General features: G+C 43.4%; 3 protein-coding genes across 3 annotated transcripts in view; 2 read left to right on the top strand and 1 right to left on the bottom strand.

Annotated features, from left to right (window-relative positions):
- Window positions 1–17,887, bottom strand: part of znf513b (zinc finger protein 513b) — a 179,990-nt gene that overhangs the window by 82,567 nt on the left and 79,536 nt on the right. The gene's annotated exons all lie outside the window — the stretch shown is intronic.
- Window positions 33–5,215, top strand: poglut1 (protein O-glucosyltransferase 1). The gene is made up of 11 exons (XM_085795692.1): window positions 33–163; window positions 612–702; window positions 828–971; window positions 1,070–1,205; window positions 1,303–1,424; window positions 1,545–1,604; window positions 1,927–2,026; window positions 2,188–2,246; window positions 2,436–2,603; window positions 2,703–2,759; window positions 4,690–5,215. Exons 1-11 carry the CDS (start codon window positions 91–93, stop codon window positions 4,844–4,846), a joined length of 1,167 nt encoding a protein of 388 aa, XP_085651818.1. The 5' UTR covers window positions 33–90; the 3' UTR covers window positions 4,847–5,215.
- timmdc1 (translocase of inner mitochondrial membrane domain containing 1) lies at window positions 7,472–16,354 on the top strand. The gene is made up of 7 exons (XM_085795680.1): window positions 7,472–7,827; window positions 10,351–10,516; window positions 10,639–10,727; window positions 11,838–11,905; window positions 12,991–13,069; window positions 15,366–15,476; window positions 15,562–16,354. The coding sequence occupies exons 1-7, from the start codon at window positions 7,472–7,474 to the stop codon at window positions 15,728–15,730; spliced, it is 1,038 nt and encodes a 345-aa protein (XP_085651806.1). The 3' UTR covers window positions 15,731–16,354.

The raw sequence follows: 17,887 nt of genomic DNA, 5'->3' as shown, positions 1-17,887 counted from the left end.
TTACCGTAATAGCCGGGTCCAGACATGAATAGCAGATCGCAGATCGCTGCTTTGTTTCCCCTCAGACGCTGCTAGAGGATAGCAGATAAAATGGAGCACCTTCAGCTGTGGAGGCTTTTAATACTCCTCCAACTTTGTCATTTAAGTCTGGTCGGTGCTGCAGGTAATTCATCATTCTTTCAACAAATATGACTCTCTGAAATCGTTTCGGAGGTGAAAAAGTGAGACTTTGTTGCGTTTTTATTTGAGAGAGATAATAACTGAGGTAACTTTTGATGTCGGGAGTCATTCATCATCCCTGGACAAAGCTAACTGGTTAGCATCCGAGCTAACACAGTTGAACCTGGTTTCTAACTTTGGGATGAGTTACGGTTAAAAGTTAGCACCTATGTTAACAGTATCAATGCAAAGATAAGATATAAGATGTTTATATTCAGTCTTTTCCCGGTACTTTTACCTACAGGTCAGCTAACTGCTAATTAGCTCGCACTAATATAACGTAAAGGACACATTAGGTTTCATCTGAGGATGTGACAGATGTGATACAATGTTTAGGCACAATTTGAACATTTACTGATGTCTTAATTTGTCATTTGTTTTATGTGTCACAGGCAAAGAGTGGAAGAAAATAAGAGAAAACATATCTGGTGCTGTTAAAGGTTACACTTCATGCAACTCTGTCAACTGCAGCTGCCATTTAAGGTGCGTGTGATGCAAGAATATCAGCTGTTATTATATACTTTACTGAGCTAATGCTTAGTTAATAAGTAATAAATGGTTTTTTATTCGTCTTGAAGATATTATAAGGAGACTTATTTCTGTTTCAGTGTCCTGCAACATGACTTGCGGCCCTTTAAAGGTGGGATCTCTGAGGAAGTCATGGCTGCAACTGTGCAGAGAGGGGTGGGCACCCACTACCAGATCATCGGTCACAAGTTGTACCGAGAACACAACTGTATGTTCCCTGCAAGGTAAAAGTTAAAGTTTAAACCGAAAAGTCAATACTTAAATCTATATATCTGCAGCTGCGATTGCTTTGCTTTGCCTAAAGCCGGTTCTCTGTCTGCAGGTGCAGTGGCGTGGAGCATTTCATCCTGGAGGTGATCGACAGCTTACCTGACTTGGAGATGGTGGTTAACGTCAGGGATTACCCCCAAGTCCCCAGCTGGGTGCAGCCCACCCTCCCTGTTTTCTCTTTCAGTAAGGTCAGACTATGGGTGGTGCTTTAACACGCACATACACACATGTTTATTATTAAATGTAATAACTGTTTTTTGCATGTGTATGTTTGGTTTTGTGCAGACCTCAGACTACCAGGACATCATGTATCCAGCGTGGACGTTTTGGGAGGGCGGGCCTGCGGTGTGGCCGATCTACCCAACTGGACTGGGGAGATGGGATCTGATGAGGGATGACCTTAAAAAGTAAAGTTTACCATTTTCATGTTCCCTTTGTTTCTCAATACCTTTGTGTTTTAAACTGCTTTAAATTTTAATTTAGCGCGTGACTTCAGTGTGTCCTGTCCGTCTGATGTGCTCCGTCAGGTCTGCAGCTCAGTGGCCGTGGAAGAAGAAGGAGTCCAGAGGATTCTTCAGAGGCTCACGGTGAGTCTCCTGTCAGTCTCCTGTCAGTAATCTGTTTTCATATCGATTGCTGACTATTCTTTGTACCACTTTCCTCTTATCGCCTTATTGCAGTTGGTGGCAAAGTTACACAAGGTGGCTGTTTATTACTGTTGCCAGCTCTAGACTCTGTAGTTTGTATCACTGTGCCTTGAGCAGAAGAAATGCTCTTGATGCATCCTCACCTGTCAAACAGCGCCTTGCTTTTTGCTTTTTGCATTGCAGCAGATCGAGATTTCACCCCTGAATTGTTTTCAAGCTGATTTGCACACAGTTTTATTTTTTTCTTCTGCTTTTGTCATAGGACCAGTCCAGAGCGAGACCCTCTGATCCTCCTGTCCAGAGAAGCTCCTGATCTGGTGGATGCAGAGTACACAAAGAACCAGGCCTGGAAGTCTGAGAAGGTCAGTCTCATTGGTCTTAAACCATAGTTAAATTAATTCATAATAATTATAAAGCTATAAGATAATCCACTCTCTCTGTGTCAGTCATTTTTACAACCTCAACATGACTTTAAAACCTCCTCGGTGTCAGACATTTACCTTGACATGTGCTTCCGTCACAGGACACACTAGGGAAACCTCCAGCCAAGGAAATCCCACTTGTCGATCACTGCAAATACAAGTAAGTTGGACTCTTTTTGCTTTTTGTTTTTTGTTTCTTTCAAGAAGAAATGTAGACGAATGGAACGGTTCTGGCATGCATAAACAATTAAAAACGACTTATTGTTAGTTTTATTATTGTTTGAAGAAAATCTGCAACATGCGACAGCTCAACTTTCACCTTCTCCCAAAAACCTTCTTCCTTTTTCAGGTATTTATTTAACTTCCGGGGAGTGGCAGCCAGCTTCCGCTTGAAACATCTCTTCCTCTGTGGCTCTCTGGTGTTTCACGTCGGTGACGAGTGGCAGGAGTTCTTCTACCCTCAGCTGAAGCCCTGGGTCCACTACATCCCAGTCAAGCAGGATCTCTCCGACGTCAGGTAGCTCAACGCTTCGTTCATTCATTCATTCATTCATTTATCGATTTTGACGTTGCAGTTCTCACGAAATGAAACTGTTCACACGCTCTGTGACCTCAGGGAACTTCTGCAGTTTGTCAAAGACAATGATGCCGTCGCACAGGAGATCGCCACAAGGTAATGGAGGGTTTTTTTGTTACGACTGGATTTTTAAAGGGATAGTTCACCCAAAATTGAAATTTCACTCATTATCTACTCACCCTCATGTGGACTAAGGGCTGGGAGAAGTTTCAGAGTCCTCCGTGGCTTCTCTGAGTTACAGGGGGTCTCGGCGTAGCAGTGCATGTCCATATAACGGTTGCAAATGGACACCAACTGTCTTCATAACAAAAAGACACACCAAAAAACCCCCAAATACCTCCATGCTGCTCGTATGTAATGTCCGTCTTGTATTGAAGCCCCGACATGCGAAATTGTCCCGAAAGAAATTAAATAAGTCTATTGATAGCTTTCATGTGACGTCACGGCCCGTATGGAACGCCCCCCTGGCGGTCAAAACAATCCACTTCCCCGCTGTCCGCGGCTTAGGACAAGGCAGAAAAACACACACTGCTCCCTGCTGCTTCAAAAATACCGGTGTTATGGCCCAACTGGTGTCTGATTTAACTGGTTACCGTACCGAACAACAGCTGTGCTGCACTTCCGTCCGCAGATTTGTCACAAATTCACAAATAAAGCAGCAGTTCACATGTTACTGCAGCCAATATGCTTCTGTGAGTGAACCTGTTCAGGCAATCTACAGACAGTCAGCGCCACACTACTCTCACTCTGCACAACACTGCACAGTATGACAAAGCCTGTCATGTTAAAGTTACGAACTAATGGAAAACACTCTGAAAATACGCTAAACAACATCGTCCTCGCCGCGCCGCGGTCGGTCCCAACCCCCGTTACCGTGTCGCTGCCGCCGCGGGCGGTGCTGTTGCCCCGGTGTCCGGTGGCGGGCGGTCCCGCCGGGTTACCATCGCCGCCGCCGCCGCCAGTCCCGCTGCTATCGGACCGCCGTCATCGTTGCCGTCGGTAGCGGTGCGTAGCAAAGCTCCGGGGGGAGGGGGGCAGCTGGTCACCGTGCAGCCCAACACAGGGCTCTGGTTTGTGGGTGAGAGGAGCAGGGAGCCTGGGCTCAGTGGGCTGGAGCTCAGACTGTGGAGCTCAGCGGAGCTGCGGTACCAGGACGGTGTTCCCACACAGGAAAGTTACAGGTACATTTCTACCACTTCAATGAGTTCAGAAACATTATTTTAAGATCAAAAAACTACAAAATGGGGCTTTTAATCAGAAACCAGTTGAGCCATAATACCAGAAATATTGGTTGCAAGCGGTGGAGGATGATGGATTCTCCACCAGGTAAATGTAAACATCGCCCAACTCGAGCTTCGGCAGGGAACTGGTCATTTTAAACAGCTCGTATAGCCTACAGCAGCTGGTGTTGAATATGGGTCACAAGTGCCCAAAACTTCAAAGTTGTTTTTATATCTTTCTTTCTCGGCTGCTGACAGATGATTTAAGTCATTACTCGGTTGTTTGTCCATAGAAAGTCCATTGCGGGGCCACTTTGGAATGTTGCTTTTGACCGCCAGGTCCCTGGGAAGTGACGTCACTGAAAGCTATCAATATATAAGTAAAAAAGATCATTATTATTATTATTATTTTAAAAAATTAAATAAGTCTATATATAAGCCTCCACTACAAACAAGCTTGAAATATAGACTTATTTAATTTTTTTCGCAAGAGTTTCACATTTCGGGGCTTCAATACAAGACGGACATTACATACGAGCAGCATGGAGGTATTTGGATGTTTTTTGGTGTGTCTTTTTGTTACGAAGACAGTTGGTTTTCCATTTGCAACCGTTATATGGACATGCACTGCTACGCCGAGACCCCCTGTAACTCAGAGAAGCCACGGAGGACTCTGAAACTTCTCCCAGCCCTTAGTCCACATGAGGGTGAGTAGATAATGAGAATTTTCAATTTTGGGTGAACTATCCCTTCAATGGGAACCGTGCGTTGGCTGAACTGACTCTCTGCTCCTCCTCCTCCTCCAGGGGGAACGAGTTCATCCTGGACCACCTGAGGATGCGGGACGTGTCCTGCTACTGGGAGAGACTCCTCACCGAGTTCAGCCAACTCCTCACCTACAAACCCAAACGGAAGAGCAGCTACAACCAGGTCGTCCACAGGCCCGGCAGGACGGAGCTATAGGACTGTGACTCTGCAGCACCAGGGTGGATGTATTGAAGAGAAACCTCTACATGATGATGAATGTAAACCAGTCCACAACATTTAATTGTCTGCGTTCCAGTTTTGTCACAATAACACCCCACTTTTTCTTCTTTTTTTTTTAGCTAATGAAAAGTCTGAAGCTTTGACTCGTGCTTTTCACATGTATTTTAAATGAGATCAGTGTTTTAGTCTAATGTAGAGGAGGAGTAACAGTTACATGGGGCGTAACTAAGTCTTACACATTTCAGAGGTGGAGTTTATACATAGAGAGAGTTGACCCTGGTTTCACTGCCATAACTTCAGGTGCCACTTACATCTTCAGATCTTTACCGATCATTTTCTGGTTCAGTGTTTATTCACCATAATAACTACCATGAATCAAGTTCAGCATACCCAGCCAGGATACATGCAGTTTGTTGTTTTGAATTGTACTAAGGATGTGGGGTAGGAAAAGTTCAGTGCCTTCCTTAAGAAAAATGTTGACAGTCACTACAAACAAATATTTCCCAGTTGGCGATGCATCAACCAACAAGTCTAATTTTAAATGATAGGAAATTGTTTTGCAGTATGGTATTATGTTGGGAGGAGCTGGTCGTATCCACTACATATTTTTATTTTTTCATCATCTGAACTGTGTTTGTCAGCGTTCCTTGATCAACTCTGATCTAATGGTTTAGGTCCATGTCTGCACAAGTCATGAAGTAGCTTGAATATTTGTTCTTGATGGAGAAAAGTGGTCATGTTGAACATTTTATATGAGATGGTAGTTTTTTGTTTTTTTTTTAATTTGAAGATGTTTTGATTTGAATCTCTTTTTTTGTTTTGTTACATTGCCCTCTGCTGGACAACTGGAGCAACTCCAGCAGCCTGTTACCGAGGTCCAGAGCACCGACATACATACCCATGTACTGTAAAGATCTACTTGTTGATACAAACGATGCAATAACATAGTTTTATACTTAGGACAAACATTTCATTTCACACAAAGTGCCAACAGTTAGCAATATAATGACTTGCATTAGTTTCATAAAGACTGTTGTTGTTGTTACCTTTTAGAGAAGAGTCTACTGATACAGGATGATGCTGAATATGTTGTAATATTCGTATTGTACTGCGAGCAAGCACATTTTTGTCTAATGTAAGTTCATGTCATTGATTTGCAGTCTGGTTCCCTGTGGTGAAGTTGCCCTGTTGTTGGAAAAAAAAGAAAAAGAAACGTTGATTTGACCAATAAGCTGTGATTTTATGCCTGATAATGTGGCGTTCAAATTGTTGTCACTGCTTAGGCAGCTTTTTTTTTTTTTTTGATATACCAATAAATTTTGGTTCATAAAGTTTTCATTTTTTGACATCTCTGTGATTCATTTACTTTTTTTTTTTTGCACAAATTTGAGTGCAAGTTGCTCAGTCCTCCAGCTGCAGGCGGCGCTGTCGGCTCGGCGGCCGAGCAGCTGCAGCTGCAGCCGAGGTCAAAGGTCAGAGGAGAAGCCGGTGGACGGACTGTCGGAAAGTCACAGGTGAGAAGCAGACAGGAGAAGGACAGAGGTGAGAGTGAACTGTAAACACGAGATATCAATGATTTATCATTTATATTAACCAGGACTAAGGCAGTTTATAGAGGAAACCCGCTGCTAAACGGTTAAATGTCATAGAAGCTAGTAGCATGTAAACAGCTAATGCTAAGGGTTCCGTTATCGGACAAGGTGATTATTTATATTTTTCTTCCCAATTTTTGACAAACAAATGCATTTAAACACACTAATACAATTTATTAGCTTTATGTTTGCACAATGCGACAAGTATAGTTTGCACAATGCGACAAGTATAGTATGCAATAATAGTGTATATGTCGCAGAGAAGGACTGCTTTGTCACAGATTAGTTCAAAAATGACAGGAGGGTTTATTGTATTTTCAGACACTTTACTTTATCAGTCAATGAAATGGCTTCATTATTGACAAATGCGAATTTCAGGTTATTTTCACGCTATTTAAGAAGCTACAAGCTGCAGGTTTTGGTCACTGATCATAATTAGACTTCATCCCATTCATATTAATTGTGTCTGCAAAATGTGGAGGGTACAACAACTATATTTTTGAAATAATATCATATATTACATGTCTGTTAAAAAGTAAATATTACATATGAGATGGAAAAGTTGACTGACATTTGTTGAATTTGTTTTAATTCATTCTTTCATGTTAAATATATTCACAGTTATATTCTTATGTTTATTAGGTGGCATTTCCCAAGTCACACAGCTTTAGTAAAAGCCACCATTTCTCTTAACCTCAGACCTGGGACCAGCCAGCATGTCCCGCTCAGACGACCTGTGGACAGCAGCAGCAGCACAGAAATATAATAATGTATTCTGAGGTTAAGAAAGAAGCGTTTTCCCCAAGAATCTGCTTGTGTGTGTTTTGATAAGACTGCACCATTTAACAGCTGCTGAGTCTAACGGCCTGTGTGGCCCTGCCAGGATTTCACTCGCCCGAAGGCTATTTGTTTTGAGGATGGAGCTTAAGTTGAGGCAGTGAGTGCAACATCATCCCAACCCGTGGCCATGTGTTTCTGCTTCTCTGCCGCTGCAGCCAGCTGAAGCGTGATGCGTCCAGAGCGGCCCGGAACAGGCTTCGCCTCGCAAAGATGGCAGGCAGACTCGGCCCCCGGGGGCCCGGCGAGCGCTGGCCTGCTGCAGAGCCTCATCCAGGGCGCCAGGCCGCCTTCCTTCTGCTTCCTGTTCCCCAGGGTCCACGCAGCTGATGTGGCTGCTGCCCAGCCTGCACAGATGCCCTCCTCTTCCTCTCCGTCTTCCTCCTCCTCCTCCTCCTCCTCCTCCTCCTCCTCCACCAGTCCTGCTCCGGCGCCCGTCTCCGCTCTGAGCACCTTGCCAAGCAGGATGGGCAAGCCAGAATTCCCAGACACAGGATGGGACCGCATCAGGGATCTCTTCGATAAAGAGTTGGTGTTTTCAAACTTTTGTTTCACCTTGCTTTCTTTAAAACTTAAAGCAGAAGTAAGTGTAATGTTTGTGTTAATATGAGTCTTAAATAGTTCTATCTTCCGACAGCAATCACTTCTATAGAGTGTTTGGTCTGAAACACGGGTCTGTCAGTCACTCTGCTCTGCTGTAATCTGAGGAGAAAACTTTCCTTGTATCCTACAACCTTTATCCAATGAGGAGAGAGAACGGCATAAAGGGGCAGTCCTCTCTGTGTGTGCAGCCAAGGGATGTGCGTGAATGTGATGACGTAGGGACGAGGACCAATAGATCCATGACGAGGGCGGGGACTGCTAACTCGCTTACTTCTGCTTTAAATCTCATGAACAGTTTCTGCATCCACTTGATCTCAAATTGAGTTTGAACAGCTCCTTCACTTCACTGATTGATTAGCTGATCATTAAAGGGATAGTTCAACGTTTTGGCAAATTGGCCCATTGCCATAATCCCTATAGTCATAGCAGAAGGTTCGTTACCTTTAATTGTCGGTGCAAGCTATTTTTAGAACGGCAGAGCAGAGCCGTGAGCTGCTCAGAGCTACGCTACGGAGGCTCATGGGATTTCTTGGTTTCCCTTCATCAAACTCATCAAATACACAATCATACAACTCCACAACGCTCTGGTGGACAAGTTGTGACCTGCACATTCACCACGCTATGAGATAATAACACAACGTTACCAGACAGAGTTGTTTTAGAGGGAAATTCATGCAAAACCGCTGATGCACGTTGCCTTCAGGGACAGTTTTTCAGCAAGCAGTCTCTGTATTTGCCTCTAAAACAACTCTGTCTGGTAACGTTCTGTTATTATCTCATAGGGTTGACAATTAAAGGTAGCGAACCTACTGCTATGACTATAGCGAATATGGTGTCATGGAAATTCTTAGTTGTTTGCTGTTGGTGAATAATGAAATAGAGACCTTCTGCCGGCCGACATGTTTTTATTTCCTTGCAAAGAAAGGTCAATCCTCACCCAAGCGGTGATGGTAAAGAAAGACCAAGAGAAATGGGGAGACCAAACATTTCTACCTTAGGAACGCCCCCTAGGTGTGTTCCACACCCCTCTGTCTGCTGCAGGGGTCGGCACCTGGGGCATCCTGTAGGGTATTGTGTTTAGGCGAGAAGTTAAGAGGTCTAGTCAACACAATTTAAAATACAAAAGGGTTTGAATATTGATGAGAAAGTGAGAGGTTGGGTGTCTCAGGTACTTGAAATGCAAAGGAATTGAGTTTACAATTACAATTAAAAGCCTGGTATCTTGATGAGAAGGTGGGAGGTTGGGTATTTACAAAGAGGTTGAAATTACAATTACAAAATACACAAATGGGTAACAAACAAAAGGAGATCTGATATCTTGGGGGAAACAGGGTGTAGGGACAGCTCAAGTGATTAAAACAAAGGGATATTCAAATTTACCATTACAATGGCAATGGACCAATCTGCCAAAATGTTGAACTATCCCTTTAAACTATCAACAAAACAACAAACTGGTTCATTTTGCAAGCGAAAATGCAAAGATATCAGTTGTTATTAATCATGACAGTTAGGAAGATTAAAGAAAACAGTGTCAGTTTCATAGTGGGAAGTAGAAGCACCAGACTGTTTTCATCCGTCTTTTGCTCCATCACCACCCAGGTGACATGTTAAAGGGATAGTTCAACATTTTGGCAAATTGGTCCATTGCCATAATCGCTATAGTCATAGCAGTAGGTTCGTTACCTTTATTTGTCGGTGTAAGCTATTTTTAGAACGGAGGAGCGGAGCGGCGAGCTGCTCAGAGCTACGCTACGGAGGCTCATGGGATTTCTTGGTTTCCCTCATCAAACTCATCAAATACAAAATCCCAAAACTCCAAAAGGCTTTCATGGACAAGTTGTGACCTGCACAACCACCACGCTATGAGATAAATGAAACTGAGCCGTTTTCGAGGTAAATACAGGGTAAATACAGAGACTGCTTGCTGAAAAACTGTCCCTGAACGCAACACGCATCAGCGGTTTTGCATGAATTTACCTCTAAAGCAGCTGTGTCCCGTAACGTTCCGTTATTATCTCATAGCGTGGTGATTGTGCAGCTCACAACTTGTCCACGGCAGCCTTTTGGAGTTGTTGGATTGTGTATTTGATGAGTTTGATGAGGAAAACCAAGAAATTCCCTTAGCCTCCATAGCATAGCTCTGAGCAGCCTGCCGCTCCACTCCTCCGTTCTAAAAATAGCTTACACTGACAATTAAAGGTAACGAACCTACTGCTATGACTATAGCGATTATGGCAATGGGCCAATTTGCCAAAATGTTGAACTATCCCTTTAACCCGTAACAATATAAAATAAAACTCAAAGTATTTGTGCATTTTCCTGTTTCTTCTGTGTCAAGTTACACAAACTGCATGGTGTATATATATTTATTTACCACAGCCTTTTTCCTCCGTGTTTTAAATGCATCATGAATGACATGCTGTTGTTGTTGTTGTTGTGCCCCTGCAGAGTGAGCCAGAGTTACCCAGAGGAGCTGACCAACGTGATGAAGAGCGGCGTCGTTGCTGCGGTAGCAGGCCTGATCTACGGCGGCCTGCCGGCTGCACGCCACGCCAGGCAGAGGTACATCCAGCTCAGCCAGGCGGAGATGTACAGCAGCCGTGTGGAAGCAGTGGTAAGGTTGTGGTGCAAGGCAGATTTTATGATACTGTATGATTCATAATGGGTTTGAACTGTCATATTAATACCTAATGACAGCGGTATTTTAATATTTCTATTTCTGTTTGACTCCTTGAGCGATCGGCACACAACGCAGCGATCCGAGGGTTTGTGAGATACGGGTGGAGATGGAGCTGGAGAGTGGCTGCGTTTGTCACCTTGTTCAAGTAAGCAACAGAAACCGGTATGTGTCACGTGAAATACCGACTCAAGGAAGAAAGGAAGGAAGGACAAAGGGAAAGGTGGGAGGAAAGAAGGAAGGGAAAAAGGAAGGAAAGATAGAAGGAGGGAGGGAGGGAACAGATTGGGTCAAAAAGTAAGGACGAAGGGAAGGAAGGAAGGGAGGAAGGAAGGAAGGAAGGAAGAAAGGGAAAAAGGAAGGAAAGAAAGATGGAGGGGGGGCGGGAACAGATTTGTTCAAGGAAGGAAGAAGAAGGAAGGAAGGAAGGAAAAAGGATTGTGGAAAGAAGGAAGGGAAAAAGGAAGGAAAGATAGAAGGAGGGAGGGAACAGATTGGGTCAAAAAGTAAGGAAGAAGGAAGGATGAAGGGAAGGAAGGGAGGGAGGGAAAAAGGAAGGAAAGAAAGATGGAGGGAGGGAACTGATTAGTTCAAGGAAGGAAGGAAGGGAAAAAGGATTGTGGAAAGAAGGAAGGGAAAAGGGAAGGAAAGAAAGATGGAGGTACGGTATAGGGAACAGATCAGGTCAATTGGATCAAAAGAGGAAGGAAGAAGAAGTAAGGATGAATGGAAGGACAGAAGGAAGGGAACAAGGATTGTGGAAAGAGGAAGGGAGAAATGAAGGAAAGAAGGAAGGAAGGATGGAGGAAGGAAAGAAGGAAGGAAGGATGGAGGAAGGAAAGAAGGAAGGAAGGATGGAGGAAGGAAACAGATTGGGTCAATTTGACTCAGAAGGACGACAGGAGGGTTAAAAAAAAAAAAACAACAACCAAAAAAGAGGATTATACAATAATGTTTTTGCTGGCTCACCACAGTTTCTGAAGTTTCATGCAGTTAAAGTTTTGCTTTAACCAGCTCAGACTAAACTGTTATGAACATCTTGTGTAATTGTGAGTCCAATGGGAACAGTTTGTATAAGCTGTGTGGTAACCACTTAGTGCAGAATGTTTTGGGGTTTTTTTTAGCTCCGGCCATCTAATTGTTTCTGTAATGCAGCTGAGCAGACGGTCATTAATATTAGATTAAGTCTTGTATTGATGTATTTGATTGTTGTTTGTTATTTCCAGTGATGGTTCTCCTCTGTCTGTCCTCTCTCTAGTTCAGTCAGCACAGGACTGTCTGTCTACAGGGACAAGTACGCCGTCAGTCATTATGCTGCAGCTGGAGGTGAGTCACACCAAGCCACAAAGCCTAATAACACGCTATGTGTTTAGTTTTTTTCAGGGAAACTGGGTGTGTGTCACAGCTTGAGTCTATAAATTGAGTACTGACAGTTTATAAAGCGACAAACTGGATAAACAAAGCGACTTGTACTAAAAAAAAAAAAAAGTGGGTTTGTCAGAGAGCAACATGGCCTCTTGTTTATTTACAAAGCACTGATTGGGAAGCTCCCATCATGCATCAGGACACTCAGCATCGTTACCACATGTAAACACTGAGGGAGGAAAGAAAGCTTTTAGTTTCTGTGACTGCAGGACCCTCTCAAACTGAAACAGGTAAAGGGATAGTTCAACATTTTGGCAAATTGGCCCATTGCCATAATCCCTATAGTCATAGCAGTAGGTTCGTTACCTTTATTTGTCGGTGCAAGCTATTTTTAGAACGGCGGAGCAGAGCCGCAAGCTGCTCAGAGCTACGCTACGGAGGCTCATGGGATTTCTTGGTTTCCCTCATCAAACTCATCCAACAACTCCAAAACGCTCTGGTGGACAAGTTGTGACCTGCACATTCACCACGCTATGAGATAATAACAGAACCATACCAGACAGAGTTGTTTTAGAGGGAAATACAGAGACTGCTTGATGAAAAACTGCTCCCGACGGGAACGCACATCAGCGGTTTTCCATGAATTTACCTCTAAAACAACTCCGTCTCGTAACTTTTATAATAAATGTACCTGCCTTCCCTGATGCTGTGGCTATTCATTACTGTATGTGCTGTTTTTCCTTGAGTCTGCTCAACGTGCTTTAATATCTGACATTGTTTTATTGCTTTATTTTATTGCCAATTTCATGATTATATTTTATAGTTTTTAATCTTGTAGTCTCAATTGGCTGCTTCCCTGAATAAATACTGTAAAGGATGGAAATGAAATGACAGATTTCTTTACTCCTGTCAATAGTAATAAAACTTTTACAACCCTGGTTAACCCGATGACATTTGTAAGATGTAGTACAACACATGCCAGCCAATTGAGTTATGAATGATATCAGTAAAAGTGTGTGTGTGTGTGTGTGTGTGTGTGTGTGCAGCTGTCACTGGAGGCCTGTTCAGGCTGAACCTGGGCCTCGGAGGCGTGGTGGCGGGGACGATCATCGGAGCCGTGCTGGGGTGAGGTTGGCCTCTGCTTCCTGAATTTTACCAATTTTTCTAGAATTGTTTAACTTTTTTTTTTTTTGAGAATTATTCTTTTTTTTTAATTTTACCACTTTTTCTAGATTTTCTTTTTAGAATTTTTACCACTCTTTTCTAGAAATGTTTTTAACTTTTTTGCGACCGAAACGTCGCAATAAATTCTGCAAGTTGGCTATGTGTGCAGGAACTCTTCTTTGTTTGATTTGGACTTAAAGGGATAGTTCAACATGGCTCTGCTCCGCCGTTCTAAAAATAGCTTGCACCGACAATTAAAGGTAACGAACCTACTGCTAAGACTATAGGGATTATGGCAATGGGCCAGTTTGCCAAAATGTTGAACTATCCCTTTAATTGTCACCCTCCGACGCACCTGCCAAGGAAATAGATGAGCGAAGATTTCTGCTTTTTCTGAACGGCCACTGATCTAAAAAAATAAAAAAATAAAAAAAAGCAGGCTGTGTCCATCCCGTCACTTAGTCCGGAGCCGCTGCTCATTTCTGCTTTTAACGGACATGCGTGTTCGCCCGTGCGTGTTGACTATCCGTGTGCCCGTGTGCTTGAGAGCGGTGAGCGCTCTGGCAGCCAGCTGCACCCCTCCCAGCGACCCTCTGTCGCCCAGCTGAACCCCCCCCTCCCCTCCTCCCCTCCTCCTCCTCCTCCCCCCCTCTCCACCTCTGACTGCGCGGTGCCAGAGGGACTCATGTGCGCCACAGAGGGCCGTGTTCTGGGTACGAGAGCAAGGAGGCAGGCCAAGGCAGCAGCTGCAACCCTCTTCATTTCTACCATCTCTGTTATTCCAGCACTCTCATCTCCATCTACCATGGTCTGATCTGGACTTGTGCTGCCCCCCCCCCCTCCCTTCTTCTTCTTCTTCTTCTTCTTCTTCTCTCTGTCCCACTTTTCACTTGCCTCTCTGGCCACTTTCAGCTGAGCACACACACAGAGCCAGGAGCAGATTTGAATGTGATCGTATAATGGAGATTGAGTGTGAGGTATTTGATGGTGTAACAGACTGGAGGGGCTGGTTTCTTGTCTCTGGTCATCAGCTCTGTGTTGGCTCAGATTAGTCCGCTCTCCTGTTGGCTCTATACTGGCGCTCGCCCCCCCACCCCCCACTCCTCCTCCTCCTCCTGCAGCTCTCACTCTCCCTGTCTGCCTCAGTGACCAGCCACCTGGAGCGTTTGATGTGTGCAAACAGCCTCAGCCCCCGACTCCGCCAGGTGCAAAGAGGGGGGGCAAAAAAAAAAAAGAAAGCAGGCAGCTAAATCGGAAAGCACATCACGCTCCAGATCTCACCCCAGAATCACCCTGCCCCTCCCTCCCCACCCAGGCTCACGGTGGAGGTGGGACTTGGAGGAGGAGGAGGAAGTTTGCCACCTAACATGTAACAGTTGTGTAAAAGACAAACAGCTGGGAGGATTTGTGCAACGAAAGTAGCTGTTGTAACAGAACAGTTACAAAACGGATTGTGTAACACTTCAAAGAGTTTCAGGAATTTGATACAATAAACTCATGCTGCGGCTGCGTCTCTGTAAATGTTTGATTGCACACATGCACACCTTAAAGGGATAGTAGCATTTTTTTTAAAGTGGGGTTGTATGATCTACAAATAGCCCCTAAGTACTTTAATTGCAGTAGAAGACTCTGCACTCCTCCCGTTAGCAACGCCAGCCCATAGCCCTGCCCAGAGATTTATAACATACAGTGTTGTGAACAGACTCAAAGAAACGGCCTATTTTCACAGCCTAAAAGAGGTTTTACCTGAAAAAAAATCCACAGTTCCATTGTTCACTATAATATAATTTTTTCCAGCCCTTCAAAGTGCAGGAAAAACGCAGTTTTTATTTGGACTTAACCAACTCACGTATCCCTCCGCCCAGGGTTAGCGCCCGGCAATCAGCAGTTGGTTAGGTCCAAATAAAAACTGTGTTTTTCCTGCACTTTGAAGGGCTGGAAAAAATTATATTATAGCGAACAATGGAACTGTGTTTTTTTTTCAGGTAAAACCTCTTTTAGGCCGTGAAAATAGGCCGTTTCTTTGGGTCTGTTCACAACACTGTATGTTGTAAATCTCTGGGCAGGGCTATTATGGGCTGGCGTTGCTAACGGGAGGAGTGCAGAGAGTCTTCTACTGCAATTAAAGTACTTAGGGGCTATTTGTAGATCATACAACCCCACTTTAAAAAAAATGCTACTATCCCTTTAAAATGTTATATTTATGATTGCATGACATTTATGTACATGGTATTGATGATAAACTGATTCCGTGCAGGATACCCACCGGTGCATTGATCATGAGCATGCAGTCTCTGGCTGGAGAAACGGTCCGAGAGAGGAGGAGGAGGGAGCGCAGGGAGCTGTATGAGCTCAGACTTGCAGAGTGGTAAGTTAGATTTTAATTTTATTTTACATGCTAGAAAAAAAAAGAAAAATCAATTTTCATAAACGAGCCCCTCCTTTCTGCTCAGGACGGCCCGTTTGCAGTTGACGGACGAGCTGATAGGAGATCTGAATGTCAGCTGTCAGGCAGAGGAGGCCAACAAGGACATGGAGAGGATCCAGGAGCTGCTCAGTTTACCACAGAACGATGCAGCAGCAGCAGCAGCAGCAGCAGACACTCAGGACTCGAGCAGCTAACGGCGAGCTGTCTGCTTTCTGCTGGACACTGAGGTGGGATGAACATGTCGCTTCTTTGCCCCACTGGACTCTATCACAAACACTGAAAGGAAACGGCTTCACATCACAAACTGCTGCTGCTCAGGAAGGTGGATGTGAGAGACAGACAGACACAACGGGGCGATGCTAGAAAAAAAAAAAAGCTCATGCACGCTCCTTTGCAAAGCAGAGTTGTATGTTTTGTATTTTACCTCATGCAAGCTGTGTAAATCTTGAAGAACTGACAGTGTACAGGTAGAAAAACGGCTGTTTCACGTGTAGCATCTGATCAAGATAAAATGCTCGTCCCATATCGACTTCCTTCCACAGAAAACATACTGTCATACGATGTGAATCTAAATGTTTGTTGCCGTTTCTAACACTGAGCGACAGCTGATTTGGATCAAAAGTCAAAATCACGTTACCTTTGTTGGTGAGACAAGCGAATAAAACCGTCTTTATTTTGACTCGTTGATGCCAAAATCGTCTGTTCTGGTTTGTTCACTACATGTGTTTGATTGTGTTTGTGTCTTCTAGTGTCTAGCTTTGTTGGGTAAAGGACAAAATGTTCTGTCGATTAAAGCTCATGACTCACACTGTCCTGCAGAGATGTGGTCTGATGAGGTCTTTACAGGAATAGAAACCGATGTTTATTATAGTCGGTGCACATCATTCTTTTTGTGCACCACAGCAACAAATGTCAATCGATGTCTATAAAGAAACAGCCCCCCCCCCCATATTTGTAATGTGAAGTGTGCTTTTTTTTCTTTTTTTTCTTTTTTTACTTTGCCTCTTGGGCTTTTCAGTAACTAGGTCACACACACTCTTGGCCCCTGGTGTAAACAAGATGTGGCACAGACACAGCTGTGGCCGAGGATGCAGCAGCGACTGCTGACGTGCAGATGGACAGCCAATAGAAAAGGACTGAAGAGATGCAGCAGTGACAGTTACAGTTACCTCAGGTAAACTCTTGATTTTTTGGTGTTAAATGATGTTTATTTCAAGTTGTATATTACTGCAGGTAAGGTGTGAAATTACATTATAACTGTTAAAGATAAGACATACCTATAATGACATGCAAAATGTTTAATATTAAACCTTCACCAAATAAAACACAAATGAAACAATACCAGCAAATGTAGTACATAAAAGTTAATGCAATTTCTAAATGGTTTAAACCATGGAGCCTCATTTCATTTCATTTATTGGATCTCCATCAGCACCAGCACATTAACATAGCTGTTCTTCCTGCAGTCCAAACATTAAGTCAAAAATGTCTATTATTCCGAGTCCATCAAGGAAAACACAAAACAAAAACACAACACATAGATACAGTCATAGACGCAGACAACACAAGACATGATGCACCACTTGTACAATACAATTAAGAATCCGTAAAAATGTCAATGGTTGTCATCCTCTTTAAATGAGATAGTTAAAAGGCTAGTGTCATATTTAATGGGGCTGTGAGCCCTCTGCTGGTGGCTCAGTGGAACTACAAATACACACTGAATAAGAGAACATGTAGTACCACAATGATCCCTCTGGCTTACAAATAAAACATTCAATAATGTAAACCAAATAATTCAACATTCATCTGTGGCGCTTCCATACTTCCTGCATCTACAAAATGTGTTCACACATGACAAACAATGAATTCAAATAAAAAGCATCAACACTGCTTGATCAAATATAAACCGGTTCTGCATCATATCCGTTTTAAATCCCATTTAGATTATATTTGACATGTGTGGAGCTGTTTGCACCAAGATTTCTATTCAAACTGCTCTTACTTTTACTATTTCTAATGTTTTCGGCCAAACTATTCCACATAATTACTCCACAAACTGAGACACACATAGATTTAAGGGTTGTTCTTGTGATCTGCTGTGCCAGTTTATGTTGACCCCGAAGGTCATATCTCTTCTTGGCACTTTCCCTTTCACAGAAAAGTCCTTGTATAATAACAGGTAGTTGATTATGTTTCGTCCTATAGGCAATTTGTACAGTTTTTATACATTTAATCAAATCTAGAAATTTCAATGCAGCTGCCCTCAAGAACAAGTCATTAGTATGCTCATTGTACTTTACATTGCAAACGATACAGATGTATTTGGAAACCTTTTCGTGTTATTGTAA

Source organism: Trachurus japonicus, chromosome 2 (genome assembly GCF_045865225.1).
Source record: "Trachurus japonicus isolate A0001 chromosome 2, Traja_1.0".
NCBI lineage: Eukaryota > Metazoa > Chordata > Actinopteri > Carangiformes > Carangidae > Trachurus > Trachurus japonicus.
The sequence above is the reverse complement of the archived record's forward strand: the minus strand, read 5'-3'. Positions and strand labels throughout refer to the sequence as shown.

Excerpts from the sequence above, each read along its gene's own strand:
- poglut1 (XM_085795692.1), top strand. The coding sequence starts at position 91 with ATGGAGCACCTTCAGCTGTGGAGGCTTTTAATACTCCTCCAACTTTGT. Across the intron at positions 703-827 it reads AACTGCAGCTGCCATTTAAG|TGTCCTGCAACATGACTTGC; the intron begins GTGCGTGTGATG and ends TTTCTGTTTCAG. Across the intron at positions 1,605-1,926 it reads GGATTCTTCAGAGGCTCACG|GACCAGTCCAGAGCGAGACC; the intron begins GTGAGTCTCCTG and ends CTTTTGTCATAG.
- timmdc1 (XM_085795680.1), top strand. The coding sequence starts at position 7,472 with ATGCGTCCAGAGCGGCCCGGAACAGGCTTCGCCTCGCAAAGATGGCAG. Across the intron at positions 11,906-12,990 it reads TCATTATGCTGCAGCTGGAG|CTGTCACTGGAGGCCTGTTC; the intron begins GTGAGTCACACC and ends GTGTGTGTGCAG. Across the intron at positions 13,070-15,365 it reads ATCATCGGAGCCGTGCTGGG|GATACCCACCGGTGCATTGA; the intron begins GTGAGGTTGGCC and ends GATTCCGTGCAG.